An 18,311-nucleotide genomic window follows, 5' to 3' on the forward strand; every position below is an offset into this window, starting at 1 on the left:
CGAGCTGACGCGGCTGCCCATATTTATCTTGGAGAGCCTGGAGGGCCGAGGTGTATGGCTTTGGATGGTACATGTAAGCTTGGGCTAGCTTGTAGGCGCTTGGCAGTTTCAAGTGATCGAGGAGGACTTGATATTTAAACTGCTCTGTGAGGTGAGCATGTGTGTTGAGCAGATTATCCAAAGCCATCTTAAGCAGGGCAAAGTCTGACTCTTTACCTGAGGTGAAGTGAGGTAGAGTAGGTCTAGGAAGGCCATAAGATGTGGCAACTAGGAGCTCCATGAGGTCTGTACCCGGCGTTGTCCTGTAATCTAAAGGCGCTGTGCCCTGTCGTGGAGAAGGTGGCATGGCGCTGTAAGGATAGGACAGCGTGTTAGCAGCTGATAGCACTGGCTGTAGAGGTGTACCAGGTGGAGGCACATATTGGACCTGGGCTTGACTATAGACCATGTGTGGCTGGCGAAGTGGGGCCATATACTGTCCTACTGACAGTGGCGGAGAACATGAGGTAACGGCACTCACGGCTGATCTGGGAGCCGACTGCGAAGCTGGGTTGATGATTGCTGGAGGAGGAATCATAGTAAGATACGTAGGCTGTGGCTGAGAGAGTACACTAGTAGTAGTATAAGCACTCACTTGTGGAGCGGGCAGGACTGATGTAAGACTGGTCGAGACAGGTGGACTTCTGACTATACTGGAGACTGGTGGCATTACATGCATAGATGGAGTAGAATGGAGCAGTCCATGTCCATCTTGTGAGTGGAGTAGGAGAGGCTGTACTTCTGATGAGGACCTTAGATTGTACTCACATTCACTGAGGGGCCTGGAGGAACGGGGACTCTCAATTCCTTCTTCCTTCAGGAAAGACGTGATAAGAGCTGCTTGCGCCAATTCCATCTCTTTCTCTTTCTGTCGCCGTCGCAACATCTGATGCCTGGTGATAGCCTCTTTACTCTTGTATGCCATCTCTGCTTTCTCCTCCAGTCGACGTCTCTGCCGTTCTTGTTCTCTGAGAAGTTCCTCCTTCTCATAGAGGGCGTCTCTGGCTTCTTTGTCTAGAAGAGTACACTGCTCATCCACTAGCGTCTGCTCCATGATCTGCCGCTGCACTTCTGCTAATTCCATCCGCTTGACCTGTTCCTCCAACATGGCACTTTGTAGCTCGGATAGCCCGTCTGCAATGGACCTCTTAGTTGATGAGGCAGCACTGGCTCGAGATCTTGGTCTGCTACGATGACAAGATACCCAGGATCGACATGACTCTGCTCTCACAGATGGCAATGAAAGTGGATCAGGGATTGGGATGTCTTGAGCTGGGGCTGCTGCTCCGAGTTCCTCAGCTTCGGTGGAAGGGAGTACTGTGACTCTCGGTGTGTACCCAACTTCAAAGTTTGCAAGGGATGCTGGTAACTGTATCTCCCGCTGGGGTCGAGAACGCACTGCTGGATCTGCAGATGGTTGTCCTGGCTCCATATTGTCTCCAGAAAGCTGTCAGCTCCGGCTCGAAGGACCATGTGATAGAGTGGGACACTCTGCATGGGATAATACTGGTCTGGCAGTTTCCTTTGACAGGGCTCCGGTCAGAGAGAAGGGCACGGAGAAATTGTTCCAGCAAACTTTAATATTGTAGTTTGGGTACAATCATTGGTGTACAAATAGGTATATGTGTGGGTGTCTGTGTGTGTGGTCTGAAAAGAGTCATAAACAACTAATATACAGGCATACGAAAGGTTAATGAGGCAACGTAGGAATACTAAATGGATTTGGTGGTCTTCGCTTCCCTCTAGTGGAAGGGGGCGCAACTGCACCCCATGCGCTCAGCACCTGAGGGGCGCATGGCCAGGGAGCGCTGAATTTCACTCTAGGTGCGTCTGACAGCGACACAGAGGCTAAACACGATTTAGCAGTGGGACTACAGGGCATAAGAACTGAAATATAGCACTCGAGAATACAGCTTAAGGCTGAGATAATGTAAAGGAAACAATCTCCAGTCTAACAAGGCTTATGACATGTTCACGTGATACCTATTAACTAAAGAAATACACACGAAAGTATCAAACCATACATATAATATACTTAACATGAAAACAGGTGAAAGTATACAACATCTAAACAAGTCAGATGGCAATATTTGCATCTTAGTGCAAGATGAAACTTACTTTCGATTAGGTTACGCACACGCGAGCCACCATCCCACAGAATGCAGAGTCGGGAATGAGGATGTGATGCGCTCGGAAAGGATATGACATCATTATAGTTTCAAAATAAAATGACAGGAAATAAAAGACTTTCCGACAGATATCGTTGGAATCACTTTCAGAACAATTTTTTCCCCCTGATTAACGATAAAACATTGCCAACCAATCAGAATCAATCCTGCTGTAATGAGCTCGAGAATTTAAAGCAGCAGACGTGCCGCGTCCGCTTAAAATACACAGACAATATCGTTCGCTGGTGTGGACGCTAATATCGTTATCTTTATAGTTATCGTGCTTGGTGTGAACGGGCCTTAACTCACTTGAAAGTGCTCGTTGCGTCTTTACAGCCCGCCATACTGTTTGGTTTGTTGCCACACAACCACTCGCGTATGCGTACAAAGATGTCATCAAAGATCCTCCTAGTGGGAGGATTTCTAATTTCTAATTCTACTTGTATTGAATTAAATGTTTTGGATACCAGCATTAAATTATTGTTTTTATTATTATTTTACTGACTCAAAGTTGGCACTGTGCATGTAAAATGCCCCAAGTAGGCTAACAGGTTTTATTTATGGGAGAAAAAAGGTCTGTCTACTGGCGCCAAGTAAGCCTATATTTGCATAACTCTGTTTTTTTTTTTCATTTCTTACAATAACAAATGAAAATCGTTAGGTTAGATACATTTGAGTAGGCTTGTTTTGTTAAAAATCCATAGCTGTAATGCTTCGGTAATGCTCCACACAGCTGTAATGCTCCACACAGCTCACGCTGAAAAGCGACGCAGTGCCTTACTCGAAGACTGGCCTCCATTCTCTCTTGCACGGCTGCTTCGCTAGCATCATCGGATGCCTATAAGAATCCGGGAGTTAAGACCGCAGTTTGAGCCAGTGGCTTGAATTGATATGGCTCAGGCCCTGGCCCTGTGTCCTCAGACACCTCGACATCCTCCACTTCAGGTGAAGGTGGGGGAGAAAAGTCCTCTACTTCAAATGAACGCTCTGTTGCAAAACTACTTGCGTCACTAGAGTCACTCTCCATTTTAGCGACTCTAACAGCAGCTGTCAATTAATCTGTCACTGAGGGACTCAGGTTCACGCCCCACCGGCTCAGCCCTGCCCTTGGTTTGTCCCCTCTATCTCCGCTGTGCTCTTCCCACTTTTCAGCATTTTTCAAATATTGCCAGTGGGTGGAGTCAGGCTCTGACCAGGGGTTTAGTTACCCCTTAAAGCCTTATCTCTTGTCAAAAGGCTCGACACGACCGCAGACTTTGATTAACTCTGCTGGCAGCAGCGACGTCTGTGTCTGTATCTGTATTCTTATCAATGAGTGCATAAACTCGTATCTCCCCGCTCCCAAGTCATAAAAATCTCGTATCTCAGATTAAACATGATTTTGTCCCACCCTCTTTGTTTTTTGATGATGGAAGCATAAAGAAGACAACAGCAGCTGCCAAGTGTAAAAGAACCATCAGCATATATCATTGATGGCATGGATCTTCTTCAAGTGCTCAATGATTCAGCCTTTCAAACATACAATGACCTGGGTGAGTGTGTCTGGAAAAAGATCGCAACTTTAATGGGAAAGGAAGGTAACAGCTGTGTCGTTATAGTTTTTGATAGATATGACCACCAACACTCAATCAAAGATCTTGAAAGACAAAGAAGAGGCACCAAGATGGGCATCCTAGCACCAACCTGGATGAGCTGAGGTGTCAGCAGCAAATCTACCCCCAACAGAAGATGGCTTCCAGCAACATGTGCTGAGAGCTGTGTACCAAACAGCAGTGTGGCATCACAGCCACCTGGCCAAAACTCTTCTCTGGAACCCAGTTGGTAGAGGATGGAGGCTCAGAGAAGGTGGCTGCATTTAATCGGTGATGTTCCAGAAGGCACCAGCACCTAAAGGAGTTAGAGACCTCACCCCCCTCTACTGTAAAAACGAAAACTGCACCGATGCCACCAAATGCCAGTGTCTTTCTGTGGGCTTGACCTGCACAGGGTTTTGCTCTTGCCCTGACTGTCCAAATATGACCCACTTTGTCACTGATGACAATGTGGATGAGTGGTGTGTTGCAGTTGTAACATCATGGGGGGTTGACCCCAAAATGTTTCAAGAGGGTCTGGCTGCAGGCTTGTACTTGCACTCTCAGACTTGCACACTCAGACATTTGCACTTCCGCTAGTGACATCACTTGCAGTCTTTATTTTTTATTTTTTTATTTTTTTTATTACTTTTCGTTTGAATTTCCCAACATTTTATAAAGCCAGGTGGTGAAGACAAGAAAAAAGAAACTAAATTACAATGTCACTTGCAATTGCTACTTGAACTCTCCGCTACCTGTGACATCACTTGCAATCAACACAAATCGTGCATGTTGCCAATGGAGACAAGACACTGTGGTGGTGATTAAATTATTAAAACTAATTTAGTACTGTAACGTACAGGGTCCTGCAAGAAAAAGACAAGATCGGCAAATCCATGGCCAGAACACCAGAATATGAACATTTGCAAGTCTCTAGCTAAGCGTAGAAAAAAAACACTTAACATGGCTTAATATATTAAGATGCTATTAAAATATCAAATTAAATGTACAGTTCATTAATATAAGGAATATGTATATAGTATTTTCCTCACATACCGCAAAATGTGGCATAATGGACTTAGATGAGAAAGGCCAAACTCATGCTTCTCTACTTTATTAAAATACATAACTAATATGTACAGGCAAGCAAGTGAGCCCAGAATAAATGCAACATGCAAAGTTTCACATTAAGCATTTTTCCATATAGAATAAACTGTCTACAACTTGTTTATATCACTGTCTTTGTCCATTAACCTACATTATGTGTTTTATTTATAATGATTTTCTATAGGAGGAAAACGTTTAATGTACAATTTAATGCACTGCGTTCTGTACTCGTCTGCTTGCCTTTACGGAGTTGATCCTTTTAAAATCACTTAATGCATAATGCCCGTTCATATTTGCTGGTCTGTATATACTTAGAGTCAACAACAAGACATATAGCCTAGGCTAGGCCTACTAAATTGTCTTTATCATCTTAGTCTGTTCTTAGGCCACATTAAGCGTTATGTTGTATGGGAGGACAAAGTTTGCACATTGTGTTCATAGCCATCTGCGTGCCTTGTAGTACATTGAATAATAACTATATATCGAATTTGGTCTTTTAATTGAACTTAATGTGTCTGAATACATTATGCCACATTAAGTGTTAGTTTTTTTCTACAGGAGGAAAACGCTTAACGAAAGACTTTGTGCATTGCGTTCATATTCTGCTGTTCTGTGGCCAAGGTCTGTGCTTGTCTTTTTCTTGCAGGACCCTGTACGTTATAGTACTAAATTAGTTTTAATCGTTTAATCACAACCACAGCGTCTTGTCTCCAGTGGCAACATGCACGATTTGTGTTGATTGCAAGTGAAGTCACAGGTAGCGGAGAGTGCAAGTAGTGATTGCAATTGACATTGTAATTTAGTTTCTTTTTTCTTGTCTTCGCCACATGGCAACTGTTATAAAATGTTGGGAAATTCAAACAAAAAGTTACCAATAAATAGAACAAAATAAAAAATAAAGACTGCAAGTGACGTCGCTAGCAGAAGCAGTGTCTGAGAGTGCAAGTCTGCAGCCAGACCCTTCACCAATGGTGACCAGTTGATGTTCCAAATGGTTGCTGCTAGAAAATAAACTAAACAGCATGAGAAGACAGGGCTCATTTCCCCAAAGAGTGTTTGTTTCTTTAGTTAGATTGCCATTTGTTTTATTTAAGACAGTAATTTAAGTTGTATTGTGTGAAGTTAAGTTATAGTTTTATTAAAAAGCTCATTAAGTTAAAACTCCTGGTCTCCTGTTTGTGCTATGGTAAGGTGTTATCTTTCGATTTCAATCTTTGTTTCCATATAGTACAAGGTGCCATATTAAATATTTTTTGATGTCTCTTATATTTGAATTTCTCAACATTCTTCTCACCACTGATAATGAATGGGTTTGGACTCAATTATGTCAGTGTTCCATTTTCATTCATTTTGGACACCTCATACATTGAGTGACAGAACACTTCTCTTTTATTATATATTTACATATTTGGTATTGCTGGATTCAGCACAACCCCACCTTTCCAACAAGCCATCATATGTGTTTCTATGATAATGCCAGGCAAAGCAAGCACAAAGTAAATGAAAACATTCTGCATAGATATTAAATTTGTGCATGTCCGCTTATTTTAGATATGTGTTTACATGTGTCTATTTATTCCATACATCAAGATATTCACATCCAGTCTTTTCTAGTAGTTAAATCAACTTCCTGACTACAAACATGTCAAGTTTCAAAGCTCTCAGAGCTTGTGTGATTGATCTGCATTAGTTTATATGCCTTAACTCCCATACGGACAGGCTATATTTTAGTCCTTTATTGGTTTTGTGGTGTATAACAATATCTGTTAATTTAACAATCTTAGCAGTAAAATACTTTTAGCCAAGAATCCATTTCATATATGGGAGACCTTAGAGATGAAGAAAAACATTGTTGGGTTTAGTTCTACCTCCGGTAGGGGTATCTCGAAAACTAAAGCACTTTTTGACCATTTGTCACTAGCCTAGAAGGAGTGTGTCTTTTAAAAAGCTAAAAACGCTGTGCAGTTTTACAAAGCCTTAATTATAATGTACAGTTTTATTGTTAACTTGACTCACTATGACTGATTTACTCCAATCACGAGATGTTAGCTGCCACTTGAATTCACAAATCATTAGAATCACATTCTAAACCGCCTAACGTGAAAGTACGTGGCTTTATGCATTACAACGGTGTTTACAAAAGACCAAACTCAATTAAAAGATTATTAATAAAGCATTCTATTAACACACAAGCAGATATGAGCCTAATAGAACGCGTGCGTTTAATTACGCTAATAGTTTTCTATGTTCAAATTCAATATTTTTACTGTTCTGACTAGTTGTGGTTTCATTTTTTTACTTTTTAGTTTTTTTTTTTTTACTAACAATGCAATACCTTAATTAATGCACACTTAAACATATGCATTTTTAACATGGTAATATCTTGATGTTAACAGTATTTGCTAAGATGGCAGATGAAGCTCAGAGTGGAGCCAAATGAACAAGTCAGTTTGTCCACAGAGCTAGTTTGCATGGGCTAGCCACACCCCTTCAGAAACTAGACCATTTAACTAGAAATGAAACTGAAATGCACACAAAGAATGGATGACTGAAATTAATAACGGTTTGTTAAAAGTTAAATACTTATTTAGATCTGAGTAAATACTTGCGTGCTTGAAAACTCTAGCATGTCCATTAAATAGTGTTAGTATTGTTTTTGATTAATTATCATTGAAGGACATGGTTAAGTTGAGGAATTAATAATAAACCAAAAAAATGACACGATTATTACCTTTTCTGGATATATTTGTCCTTATCAGCCACAGCTGTAAGTCATGAAGATGAATATAGTTCAGTAATAGTATAGAGATAATATTTACATTTCCCCATATAGCTTAATCTGTAATGTTTATTTGTTTGTTTATTAATTTAATATTTAATAAGAAGTGTTAAATTATATATCATTAAATGTTTATTTAATATTAATTAAATATTATCTCTCTCTCTCTACACACACACACACACACACACACACACACACACACACAACAAGCATCAAAGCAATTCAAGGATCAAAAACTGAACTTAATTTAATCAAAATAAGCATTTCTTAATACAGATTTTAGGATCTTGATTTCTAACACATCATTATAGTATTATGTACCTGTTTATGGCACAACAATATACCAACTACGAAAGCAACAAACAATTATATGAAATGTACAGCTTTAATGATATGTGAACTTTGGCATTTCCCATTGTTTTTCTTAAATGGATATTATGAATGATTATGAAAGATCTGGACGAACAGAATAAAAATCTTCTTATTTAAGATAAGCCTACTTGTTTTGCTGATCAAGGGGCATAAACACATATCTCTGCAGCATTTACTAGCCTAAAATACATCAACATCATCCAGATAGTCATCTGCCAAGCGAAGCATCTGTTTTAGAGCAGAGAGAAGCAGGACGTCACAGTTGAGCTCCAGCTCCAGTTCCTGACTGTAGTTCTTCACCGGTAACACACAAGACACCGGGACACCCAACCGAGAGCTCACCTCCTGCACCTGCACACACAAAACAACATCTCCCTCACTCCGAGTCCTGGAGGAACAGACCATGTGATCATCTGACCGCCTCTCACCTTGGACTTGATGTAGGGACTGAGATAAATTTTGTAAAGGTCCTTCTCCACTAGAGGACATGCTTCGTCTACTTTTGTCATCAATACCATCTGGGGAATGTCTGAAATTGTGTCAGTGACCAACATTTTGCATAAGAGTTCACTTTTGGCTAACTGGACATTTAGTATGTGTCATAAGCAAATTATAATTTAGCCTTGCAATAATACTTTGAGATCACTTACCAAGTGAGCTTATTTCTCTGTGAATTACAGCAAGTTTTTCCTCAAATTTATCAGACATGAGGGAGATTTTGGTGGCGTCTATCACATACACCACACAGTGGATCTTCTCCTGTAGAGATGCAGGTCTGGAGGCCTTTTGCTCATCAGGTTGAAACGGTTCTGTTGGGTTGAACTGAATCCAGAGGATTTGGCATAAAACGAACATAATTCCCACTTCAACCTTCATTTATTTAGGAGATGAGTACACTTACTTTATAGCGATCATGTACGCGACCCTGAAGAATGCTGCTGATGTCCTCAATATCCAGTCCTGCACCGGTTTGCTCCTCGAGTCCCATGGTGTCACACAACACAAACGGCAATGGCTTTCCCTCACGACCGTCTTTCACTGGATATGTGCGAAACTACCAACAAAGAAGTAAATCACATCAGGAGACATTCCTCATGGATGTCTGTAGGAAACACTATTCTATAAATCCTGTTGAACTTATACCTGTGTGGTGAGACTAGTGCCTGCAGATCCTGACATGGCTTTGTTGGTCACATGACCAGTAAAGATGGAGTTGATGGAGTGGAAGAAACTGGATTTTCCCGCACCTACAGGACCGATCATTAGGATTCGAAGGGTTTATAATCCCTCATCATTTGCATGAGCTCATCTCTTTGTCTAAAAAAAAATAAAAAATAATTGACAATTACTGTATTAAATGAGCAGCAACCAAAAACAGGAAGATAAATTAGTGCAATCATGAGATTTCTTAAGAATTGTGGAACAGAATACAAGATTTAGGTTAGAAACGTATGTTCACACTCCATCACAGTAGGTGGCGGTATGCACCTATGAAGTTGATTCGCAACCTGTCATAGAACCAAAAGAAGAAGAAATGAGCAACAAAATACTGCAAAGAAGAGTGCAAACTTACATAGATGTCCACAGAATATTCCTCCATGGCTTCTCCTTGGTCTGAAGTTCTAATATTGAATAAAGATGATTTAACAAAAGAAACTAAGTACATTTTTAGAGACTGGACTCATACATGTATACAACATGACACACTTTTTCTGATGACTGCCTGACTTACTCTGCTCCACTTTGTAGACCTCACATTCAGTCAACGCAGCGTCGTTCCCATAGAATCTTTCAGCATTAAAACTGAATGATTTACCTCCTCGAATATACACAACTGGTTGGTTGCTTTTGCAAAAATACAACTGTTGGCCAAAGTTGGGCATTCCAGCATCATCATAACGTGCATAATGTCCACTGTTTACTTTATTGTAGACAGGGAACTTGCCTTGAAAGCTGAACAGGAAAGCTTCCTCATCATTAATATACTGCTCGACTCGAGTATAATCTACACTAGTGTATCCACCAAAGATGTAGCCTGAACGGTTGTAGGCTACAAGTAAGGTGGGACCCTGACGGTCACATCGCTTGTGGAACACAATAGGTTTATATCCATGGACTGAAGCTTTGTAGAGAAGAGTCAGCTCCACATTCCCCAGAAGGTCACAGAGCTGCTTTCTTTGCTCTTCTGTTAAACTAGTGTTGGACTCCATGAAGAAATCTCCATACCCTCTTTGCATCTTTAAGGCAAAAAAAAAAAAAAAACGGCATTCAAATATAAATAAAAAAAACCAAATATAATATGTATTTTTACTTTGAAAATGAAATGAAAAATAGATCTAACCTGATCATAGATCATACCTGTCAAGTTTTGAATTTGAAAATAAGGGAAATTTTCCGGCGCCCACCGCAAGCAGTCCCACCACCCCAACAAAGCTCCAGTATCCCTTACATTTTAAGGCAGGTGTTATAGCCCAAATGAAAACACAAAAGGGTATATATGAAGAGCATTTATTTAAAGGCTTATTTGCATATTTTCTGTTAATTTAACATTGCTTGTCTTTACATTTACATTTTATTTTCATTCCACACATTCTTTTCATTTCATATTGCTTTTCTTTTACAGTTTTTCTTTTTATTTCACATAACTTTTCTTTTACTCTTTTAGTGAGTTGTTGTACAAATTTGTTGCAGACTTTGCATTCTTTAAAAAAGTAAATTCGCTGTCCCATTTATCCTGGTATTTACACATGTGTTTTGGTTCTTTGGCAGGTGTGCCTTCACTCTCTATCGTAGCATCCATCATCCGTCTCGGTTTTTTCTTTTGTTGTTGTTGTTTTTCCCGCGTTATAACTCATGTCACCTGACCTCACACACCCCTCGCGACAGGCTACTTACAGGTGGCAGTTATCGCGAGACTAGTGACAGAGCTCAGATTGGGAATGTTTTTATTATTATTATTTTATTAATAACGCAGGTTAAAATAAATAAAAAAAAAATACGGGAGATTTACGGGAAAATACTAATACGGGAGGACGGCGGGAAAGAAGGGTAAAATACGTGACTTTCCCGGCCAAAACGGGATACTTGACAGGTATGAACTAGATAGCTGATGCTAACTTTGAGGTAATTTTCTTAAGACCCTGTGGCCTCGTATGAGGACATGATATTTTTAGTGAATTTCTCTAAGACTGTGCATTCCACAGTTCTAAGACTGGATGTCCTGTACTGAGCACATTCAGGGCTTTTTTAGAGTTACCAAGTGATTGGATGTTTTACCATGACCACTTCCTCTCCTTGGTCATCAGATTAATTTAGTGACACTCTTATGGGAATATAATGATATTTTGTAATTACCCATTTTTAAATTGTGTGTCATAAATCAAAATCTGAGGAAAATGTTATGGGGTTTCAAATCAAAATCTGACTTTCTGTTATGAAACAGGATGATGAAGGACACCGGGACTGAAATCATTTTTATTACACATTATTGGAGACATATAGGAAAATAAATTATATTTCAATATTATACTTCAATATTGTATATTATTATGAAAATCTTGTCAATTATTACTCCCATTATGACATTTATTTTTTTCATTACATATTGCCCCAAAAACACATTAATATACACGTGTGTGTGTGTGTGTTCTCCAAAACAACACTTTTTCTTACTGCTGAAGATTATATCACTAGCAAATAATAACAAAAGTTAGTGTAAAGAAACAGGGTGAAGATTACTTTTAAAATGTAACACTTATCACTGAAATATCACTACAGATTACAAAATAGGTCTACACACTTTAAAAAGTAATTTAGTAACGTTTTTTGATAGATTACACAAGGTTTGTAACTTAATCAAAATATTTTGGAATACTAATGAGGTACTGTATGTAATGCAGAGAAAAATGACATCCACCAAACACAGGACCATATTATTTTTAACAACATCACTTTTCCACAGTAGTTATTTTTTTAAGGAAAAAAGGCAGACAGTCTTAAAATAAAATAAGGAAAATGTACACATCATGATTCATCTCTTAATGCGTTGTGTTTCCTTCTTGAGCATCAGTGAATGTTTGAACCTTTTTTGATAGTTGTGTATGATCCCTCAATTGTCATTTTTTACTTATTAAATTTTTATCTTTCATGAAAAAAATATCTTTAATGATGATCTTGATTAATTCTAAATTGTATTTGGACCACATTCAATGATTTGGACATTGCTCTATGTGTTAGAGATAGAATACTGCCATCACCAGGTTTGTGGGAAAACTTTAGGAATTATGGTTAAAGAAAGAAAGTGCAATGACCAAATATATCCAGTAGAGGTCAATAGGGACTAATTACATTTTCACTTCATTTTCTTGATGCTTCTACTTCTCCTCACAACGTTATGATATATATTTTTGTGAATATTTATTGAAACATTTTACTATACTTTAAAAATCGGTGTGTCTAGGACCAGACCTAGAAATTTTCAGATTTATACTGGATTCATTTATTTAATAGACAACATTTTGTTCCCATTGATTTTCAATGTGGGGTCAATCTGACCCCAAGGACTGATTAAGGGTTGAAGAATTTAAAAATAGAAGAATATAATGCAAAATCTACATTTAGAACAAACTCTCAGCTGCAAACGTTTTTTGCATGTTTTTATATCGAGTCAGTTCTTCGGTCGTGAACGAATCATTCTTCCGGTTCATCCGATCATTAAAATGATCCGAATCATAAGAACGATTCGTTCACGAATCGGACATCGCTGATCAGGAGAGATCCGTCGCCCAACAACAACATTTTAGTGAGGCAAACCAACAATGGGGACCCGTGACGACGAATACGATTATTTATTTAAAGGTCAGTATTTTATACTCCATGAAAAAGAAGAATAAACTTGTTTTGTTTTCCTTTATAATCAACGAAAACAGCAAGTTTCCTGATGACTGTGGCTAGCTGGGTTAGCTGGAATGCTAGTATGCTGACTTTAGCTATCGAAATATTAACCGGTTTCGAAGAATCTAGAGTTGAAAGTAGATTATTACATTTGAATAGTGCTTTTAATGATTTGCATCGTCTTTCGACAATATGAAAAACAACGCTTTTTTATTCAGCATTATATTAGCTAAGCAGCTAAATAGCTTTCAAACTGGAGTGAACGCTAAAGTGAGCTAAATAACTAACGTTAGCAATTTTAATGCAATCAGTTCGTCCCAAAACAACAAACAAAGTATATTCAGTTCACTTCAGCTGATTTTGCTGCAAACGTTTCCAAAAAACGTCGACAAACGTGAACTCTCCTTCGTTAGTCGTTTAGTAATGTGTTACTTAATATTTTGTGTGGTTGCATTGCTAGGCCTTGGGGAACTTTTTTGTTTTTGTCGTTTATTTCTCAAGAGTCGCTCCTTGGTGTTCAAACAGGCAAAAATTTGGCCATTAATCTGAAATTGAAAGCATTTTTGGAGCTTTTACAGCTCGTAATTTAGTTAAATCATTAAGCTGACACATGAACTGTCATGTAACGTAATGTGAAATTGACAACTGTTGATGATCATGACGTCATTGTAAAGCATATTTGAAATGTGTGTGCATATATTTGTGTGTGTGTGTGTAAGGTTATATTGTTTATTTAATTATTCATACGTTTATGTGTCTAAAAGTTCCTTCCCACACCAGGTTCCTGTTTTACACCAAGCCTTTGTAAAGTGTTTCAGTATGTGACAAAACCACAGATTACAGTAGAGGTTTTACAGATGTCACTTTGGTTATTTGTAAGATTTCTTGTTTGAAAGCATAGGCCAATTTTTAGATGTTCTCCAACATTTTGTGAATTGCTTCAGGTCTCCTCTAGAGAAAACGAACGGTGACCACGTTGCAGCGGACACAGTATGAACTAATTGATATTTTTCTATGCATTTCTCATTTGTTTTATTCAAGTTGGATAGGCCTGTATTTCAACTTTTAATGGTGTCAAATTGATGGAGCGAAGGGAAAATGAGAGTGGAAGTGTGTGTTTGTAGATTACGGCTTCTCTGTTATCTCTATGGCCTCGTCAACCAGGATGGCTAACTAATCTAATGTGTTTCTGCTTTTCAAATTATGACAGTGTATAAGCTTTGGGTGCACACTTTGCTTTGTGGTTTACTTTGAAGGAGTGGTTCTGTTCTGTGGCCTTGGTGATGGCTATGATATCTTCCCTATGGATATTATTTTTTACAAGAGCAGCTGACAAGCATACTTTGGATGTCAAGTTTCTAGTCTTGTTCAAAACAGCCTGATGTTTTCTTCTGTTTTCTAGTTGTGCTCATTGGAGACTCTGGTGTGGGGAAGAGTAACCTGTTGTCCCGTTTCACTCGAAATGAGTTCAACCTGGAGAGCAAGAGCACTATCGGTGTGGAGTTTGCAACCCGCAGCATCCAAGTGGACGGCAAGACCATTAAGGCTCAGATCTGGGATACAGCGGGACAGGAACGCTACAGAGCCATCACATCAGCGTGAGTACATGAAGATGAATTCAGTCTTAACCCAAAGTTATGCATGTGGGACAAAAGTTTATACTGGAGTGAGTCCTCAGTATGCAAAATGTAAAGTCCTCTGTGTGGTGTTAAAATTGATAAAATTATTTAAGTAAATCATTAATAGTATATTTAATTGAGCTTTTTTTAATAAAAAAATAATTTGTTTATTTTATAGAAATATTATGGTAATATTATGGTTATAATTTTTTATTATTATTGCTAAAATAACTTCATTTGTACTAATTTATTAATGGTAATTAAATGCATGAATTTTAGAGTTATTGATTAATTATATTTAATTAATGTATAATTAATATGGAATATAATTTTAATTCTGTTTAGTAATAGGATAATTTTATTTTAAAGATATCTTGTACACTGTAACTATAGTATAAAAGTTTATTTTATAGAAATATTATGGTAATATACTATGACACAAAAATATAACAATTCAATTTATCAATAGTAATTAAATTTATGAATTTTATAGTTATTGATAAGTTATTTAATTATTGTATAATTAATATGGAGTATAATTTTAAGTTTGTTTAGTAATAGGATAATTTTCTTTTAAAGATATCGTGTACGTCAAATATTAGTTTAATTATACTAGAAAAATAAAATTATAGTTTTATAAGTGATTTCATAGAATAGTTATTGAAGATTATATATATATATATATATATATATATATATATATATATATAATAAAATTATTTAATTATATATTAGTATAATTAATCATTTAAAACTTAGCAAAATTTATAAATATTTTTTAATCCACTCCACCATTTAGTAAAGAATCATGATTGAATCATTGTCAGAGCAAACATTTACACCTTTTTATCTTTTCTTTATGAATATGTTATTATACAATATACATTTTTAATGTCTTGTGTGGGTGTCCTTTACAGGTACTACAGGGGTGCAGTGGGAGCTCTTTTGGTCTATGACATTGCAAAGCATCTGACTTATGAGAATGTGGAGCGCTGGTTGAAGGAGCTGCGGGATCACGCGGATAACAACATAGTCATCATGCTGGTGGGCAACAAAAGTGATCTGAGGCACCTCAGGGCCGTACCCACCGATGAGGCCAGAGCTTTTGCAGGTGACGTCTCCTCCTGCATCTTCATGTTGTTTAGTAAGAAAAGATCTACCTGAGCTGTTAAAATATCTCTCATTTTGTGTTTTCCAGAGAAGAACACTCTCTCCTTCATCGAAACATCGGCTTTGGACTCTACGAATGTAGAGGAGGCATTTAAAAACATACTAACAGGTGGGTCCTGATTGACCAACTTCAATTAGTCACACTAATTTCAGAAAAGCACTGAAAGTTTTTCAGTTCGAGTGTTTTCAGCTTGTTTATTTTCATATAAAGATACGCCATGCAGTTGCATCAAACGATGGCATAAACATCATTCAGTGTAAATTGTTATAATTGTAATTAATAAGCACAATTTCTAGGGAATAATCAACAATCATGATTTTTGTTATAATCATGCAGCCCTACATGGATTCCTATTGAAATTTCTGGATTTCGTCTACATCACTTGCGCGCTTTCACATGGAGCAGCATTTACTACAGAGCCGTTGTTCACTGACAAGCTGCGCAAAACAAATTTGTCGCATTAAATATCGAATGCGATTTATCATTCAGCCCTAATAGATTCCTATTGAAATGATTGGATTTTGACCACTAAAAAAAGTTGACAAATGCGGCGAATGCATATGACCAACTCAAACCTGTTGCGAAATCTGCATAGGGAAACATTTCACCCTTGCACGAATTCTTGATACGTTCCTGTTGAGATTATTGGATTTTTTCCTGCACGCCAAAGAATGTGTCTCGTTACCAATTTGAACTCAATGCAAAATCCTTGAGGGGAAATATTTCATCCTTTTGCGCAATTCCTGATTACGTGGATTCCTGAAGAAATTAGTTTGTGTGATTTGGCTCACTGTACAGCATAAATGTGATTTCAACTTTCCCAGTGGGCGTCTCAAACTAAATGTCTCTTAACATGTCTCCTTTTGTAATAGAAATCTATCGGATCGTATCACAGAAGCAGATCGCTGACAGGTCCATGCATGACGAGTCTCCCGGCAACAACGTAGTGGACATCAGCGTGCCGCCCACTACCGATGGTTTAAAGGGCAACAAATTTCAGTGCTGTCAGAACCTGTGACCCCACTTCCCCCGGCTCTACCCCCACCCTTGGGCTTCAGTTCCCCTCTATTTATCTCGGCTTTGCTCCTGTGTGTTGTGCTATGGCTACGGCTCTTTCCTCTTTTTACCTCGTTGTGATTTCCACGCTAATTCTAGACGACTCTTAGAAGCGTGAATCTCTAGGTGACATTCCTTTTCCTTGTTTTGTTTTTTTTTGTCCCTTTTTTGTTTCTTTACTTTTATCCACTGTCTGAATTCACATTTGCTAGGCAAAATGTTTTTCCTCGGAAGTGATAATTTGGGCGCTGATCGTGTGATCCGCTCCTACGGAAAAGGGATGGTGAGGGATCAGTGTGTCTTCGGCTTCCTCTGATGGTTATTCTCTGGGATCCACACTAAACGCCCGCCATCTGTTGAGCCAGATCCCTTAAAAGGGTTAAAAGGGCCAGTTTTTTGGGGAAGAAAATCGAGTTTGTCTTGGATCGTGCGGATACCAAAGGAGGGCTGCTGTCATCTTTATTTCAGTTCATCAAACATTTCACATATCACACCTTTAGTCCTATCCTGCAATATTTTACGCCAGGGCTGATTGGTGTGTGAAGTTGCGCAGTTTGTTCACCGTGTTCAGATTGCCGTATATATAGCAGTTATGTGAATGCATCTATTAAGCATTTCATGAATTGAGAAATTATTCAAATAACAGTTATATATATGTAAACTATTCATTGCATTGCTGAGGTATTCTAGCTCTTCAGTGGGAAAATGCAATGGTGTTTTAGATGGTCAGTTGTTTCACCGGTCTGTGAAAAAGTCACTATATATACAATTGTTTGACTAAGTCATACGGCTAGTTTGGAAATGCCTTATGTTTTCCCATACTGTGATAAAGATGCCTTTTTCAAGTGTGGTTATGTGACATTTACACATCCATGAAGTCACAACAGCTGTTTTGCCTTTTATCAGGTTACATTAAAATGGAAAATAAACCAAATTACTGTCACAATTGCAATCGTGATTTTCTTTTTTTTTTTTTTTACTCCATGTTGCACAATATGATGCATGTCTGAATCTGTACCTAGAATAAGTGTCATGTGCCACATGGTTGACATGACTCATGTAGGCTGTTTAGTTTCCAGATCCTTAGTGCTTTAAAGGAATATACCAGGTTAAAGACTAAGTAAAGTTGATGTGTGTAAAATCAGTGTAAAACTGATGTCTGTAATCAGACAATGATGGAAAAAGTTTTTTTTTTTTTTATCGTGGCTTTGTTAGTCAGAAACAATAAAACAGTTGCATAATATTGTTGCTTTTTTATTAATTTTTTTTTATTCAGGATTTTAATCAAGGACTAGGTTAAAATTAAATAAAAAATATTTTTAAACTCCGTGACAACAAAAAATGTAAATGTTCTTCATAATCTGGAAAACGTGGTAAAAATGACAAAAGAGGAACATTTACATTGGCTTAAATGTTTTATATATATATATATATATATATATATATATATATATATATATATTATACATTTTTCAGAAAATACTCATAAATGAATAAACATTTGAAATAAAATGTAATTTTAGATAACATTTC

At 37.8% G+C, this 18,311-nt stretch overlaps 1 protein-coding gene and 1 pseudogene across 1 annotated transcript; one reads left to right on the top strand and one right to left on the bottom strand.

Moving 5' to 3' along the window:
- Positions 1–7,892: 7,892 nt before the first annotated feature.
- LOC113064876 (interferon-induced protein 44-like) lies at positions 7,893–10,274 on the bottom strand (annotated as a pseudogene).
- A 2,471-nt stretch (positions 10,275–12,745) lies between these two features.
- LOC113064878 (ras-related protein Rab-11B-like) lies at positions 12,746–17,726 on the top strand. Its single transcript, XM_026235864.1, has 5 exons — positions 12,746–12,896; positions 14,335–14,530; positions 15,469–15,662; positions 15,750–15,830; positions 16,595–17,726. The coding sequence occupies exons 1-5, from the start codon at positions 12,857–12,859 to the stop codon at positions 16,738–16,740; spliced, it is 657 nt and encodes a 218-aa protein (XP_026091649.1). The 5' UTR covers positions 12,746–12,856; the 3' UTR covers positions 16,741–17,726.
- Positions 17,727–18,311: the final 585 nt, after the last annotated feature.

The sequence above is a fragment of the Carassius auratus genome, chromosome 47, assembly GCF_003368295.1.
Source record: "Carassius auratus strain Wakin chromosome 47, ASM336829v1, whole genome shotgun sequence".
Lineage (NCBI taxonomy): Eukaryota > Metazoa > Chordata > Actinopteri > Cypriniformes > Cyprinidae > Carassius > Carassius auratus.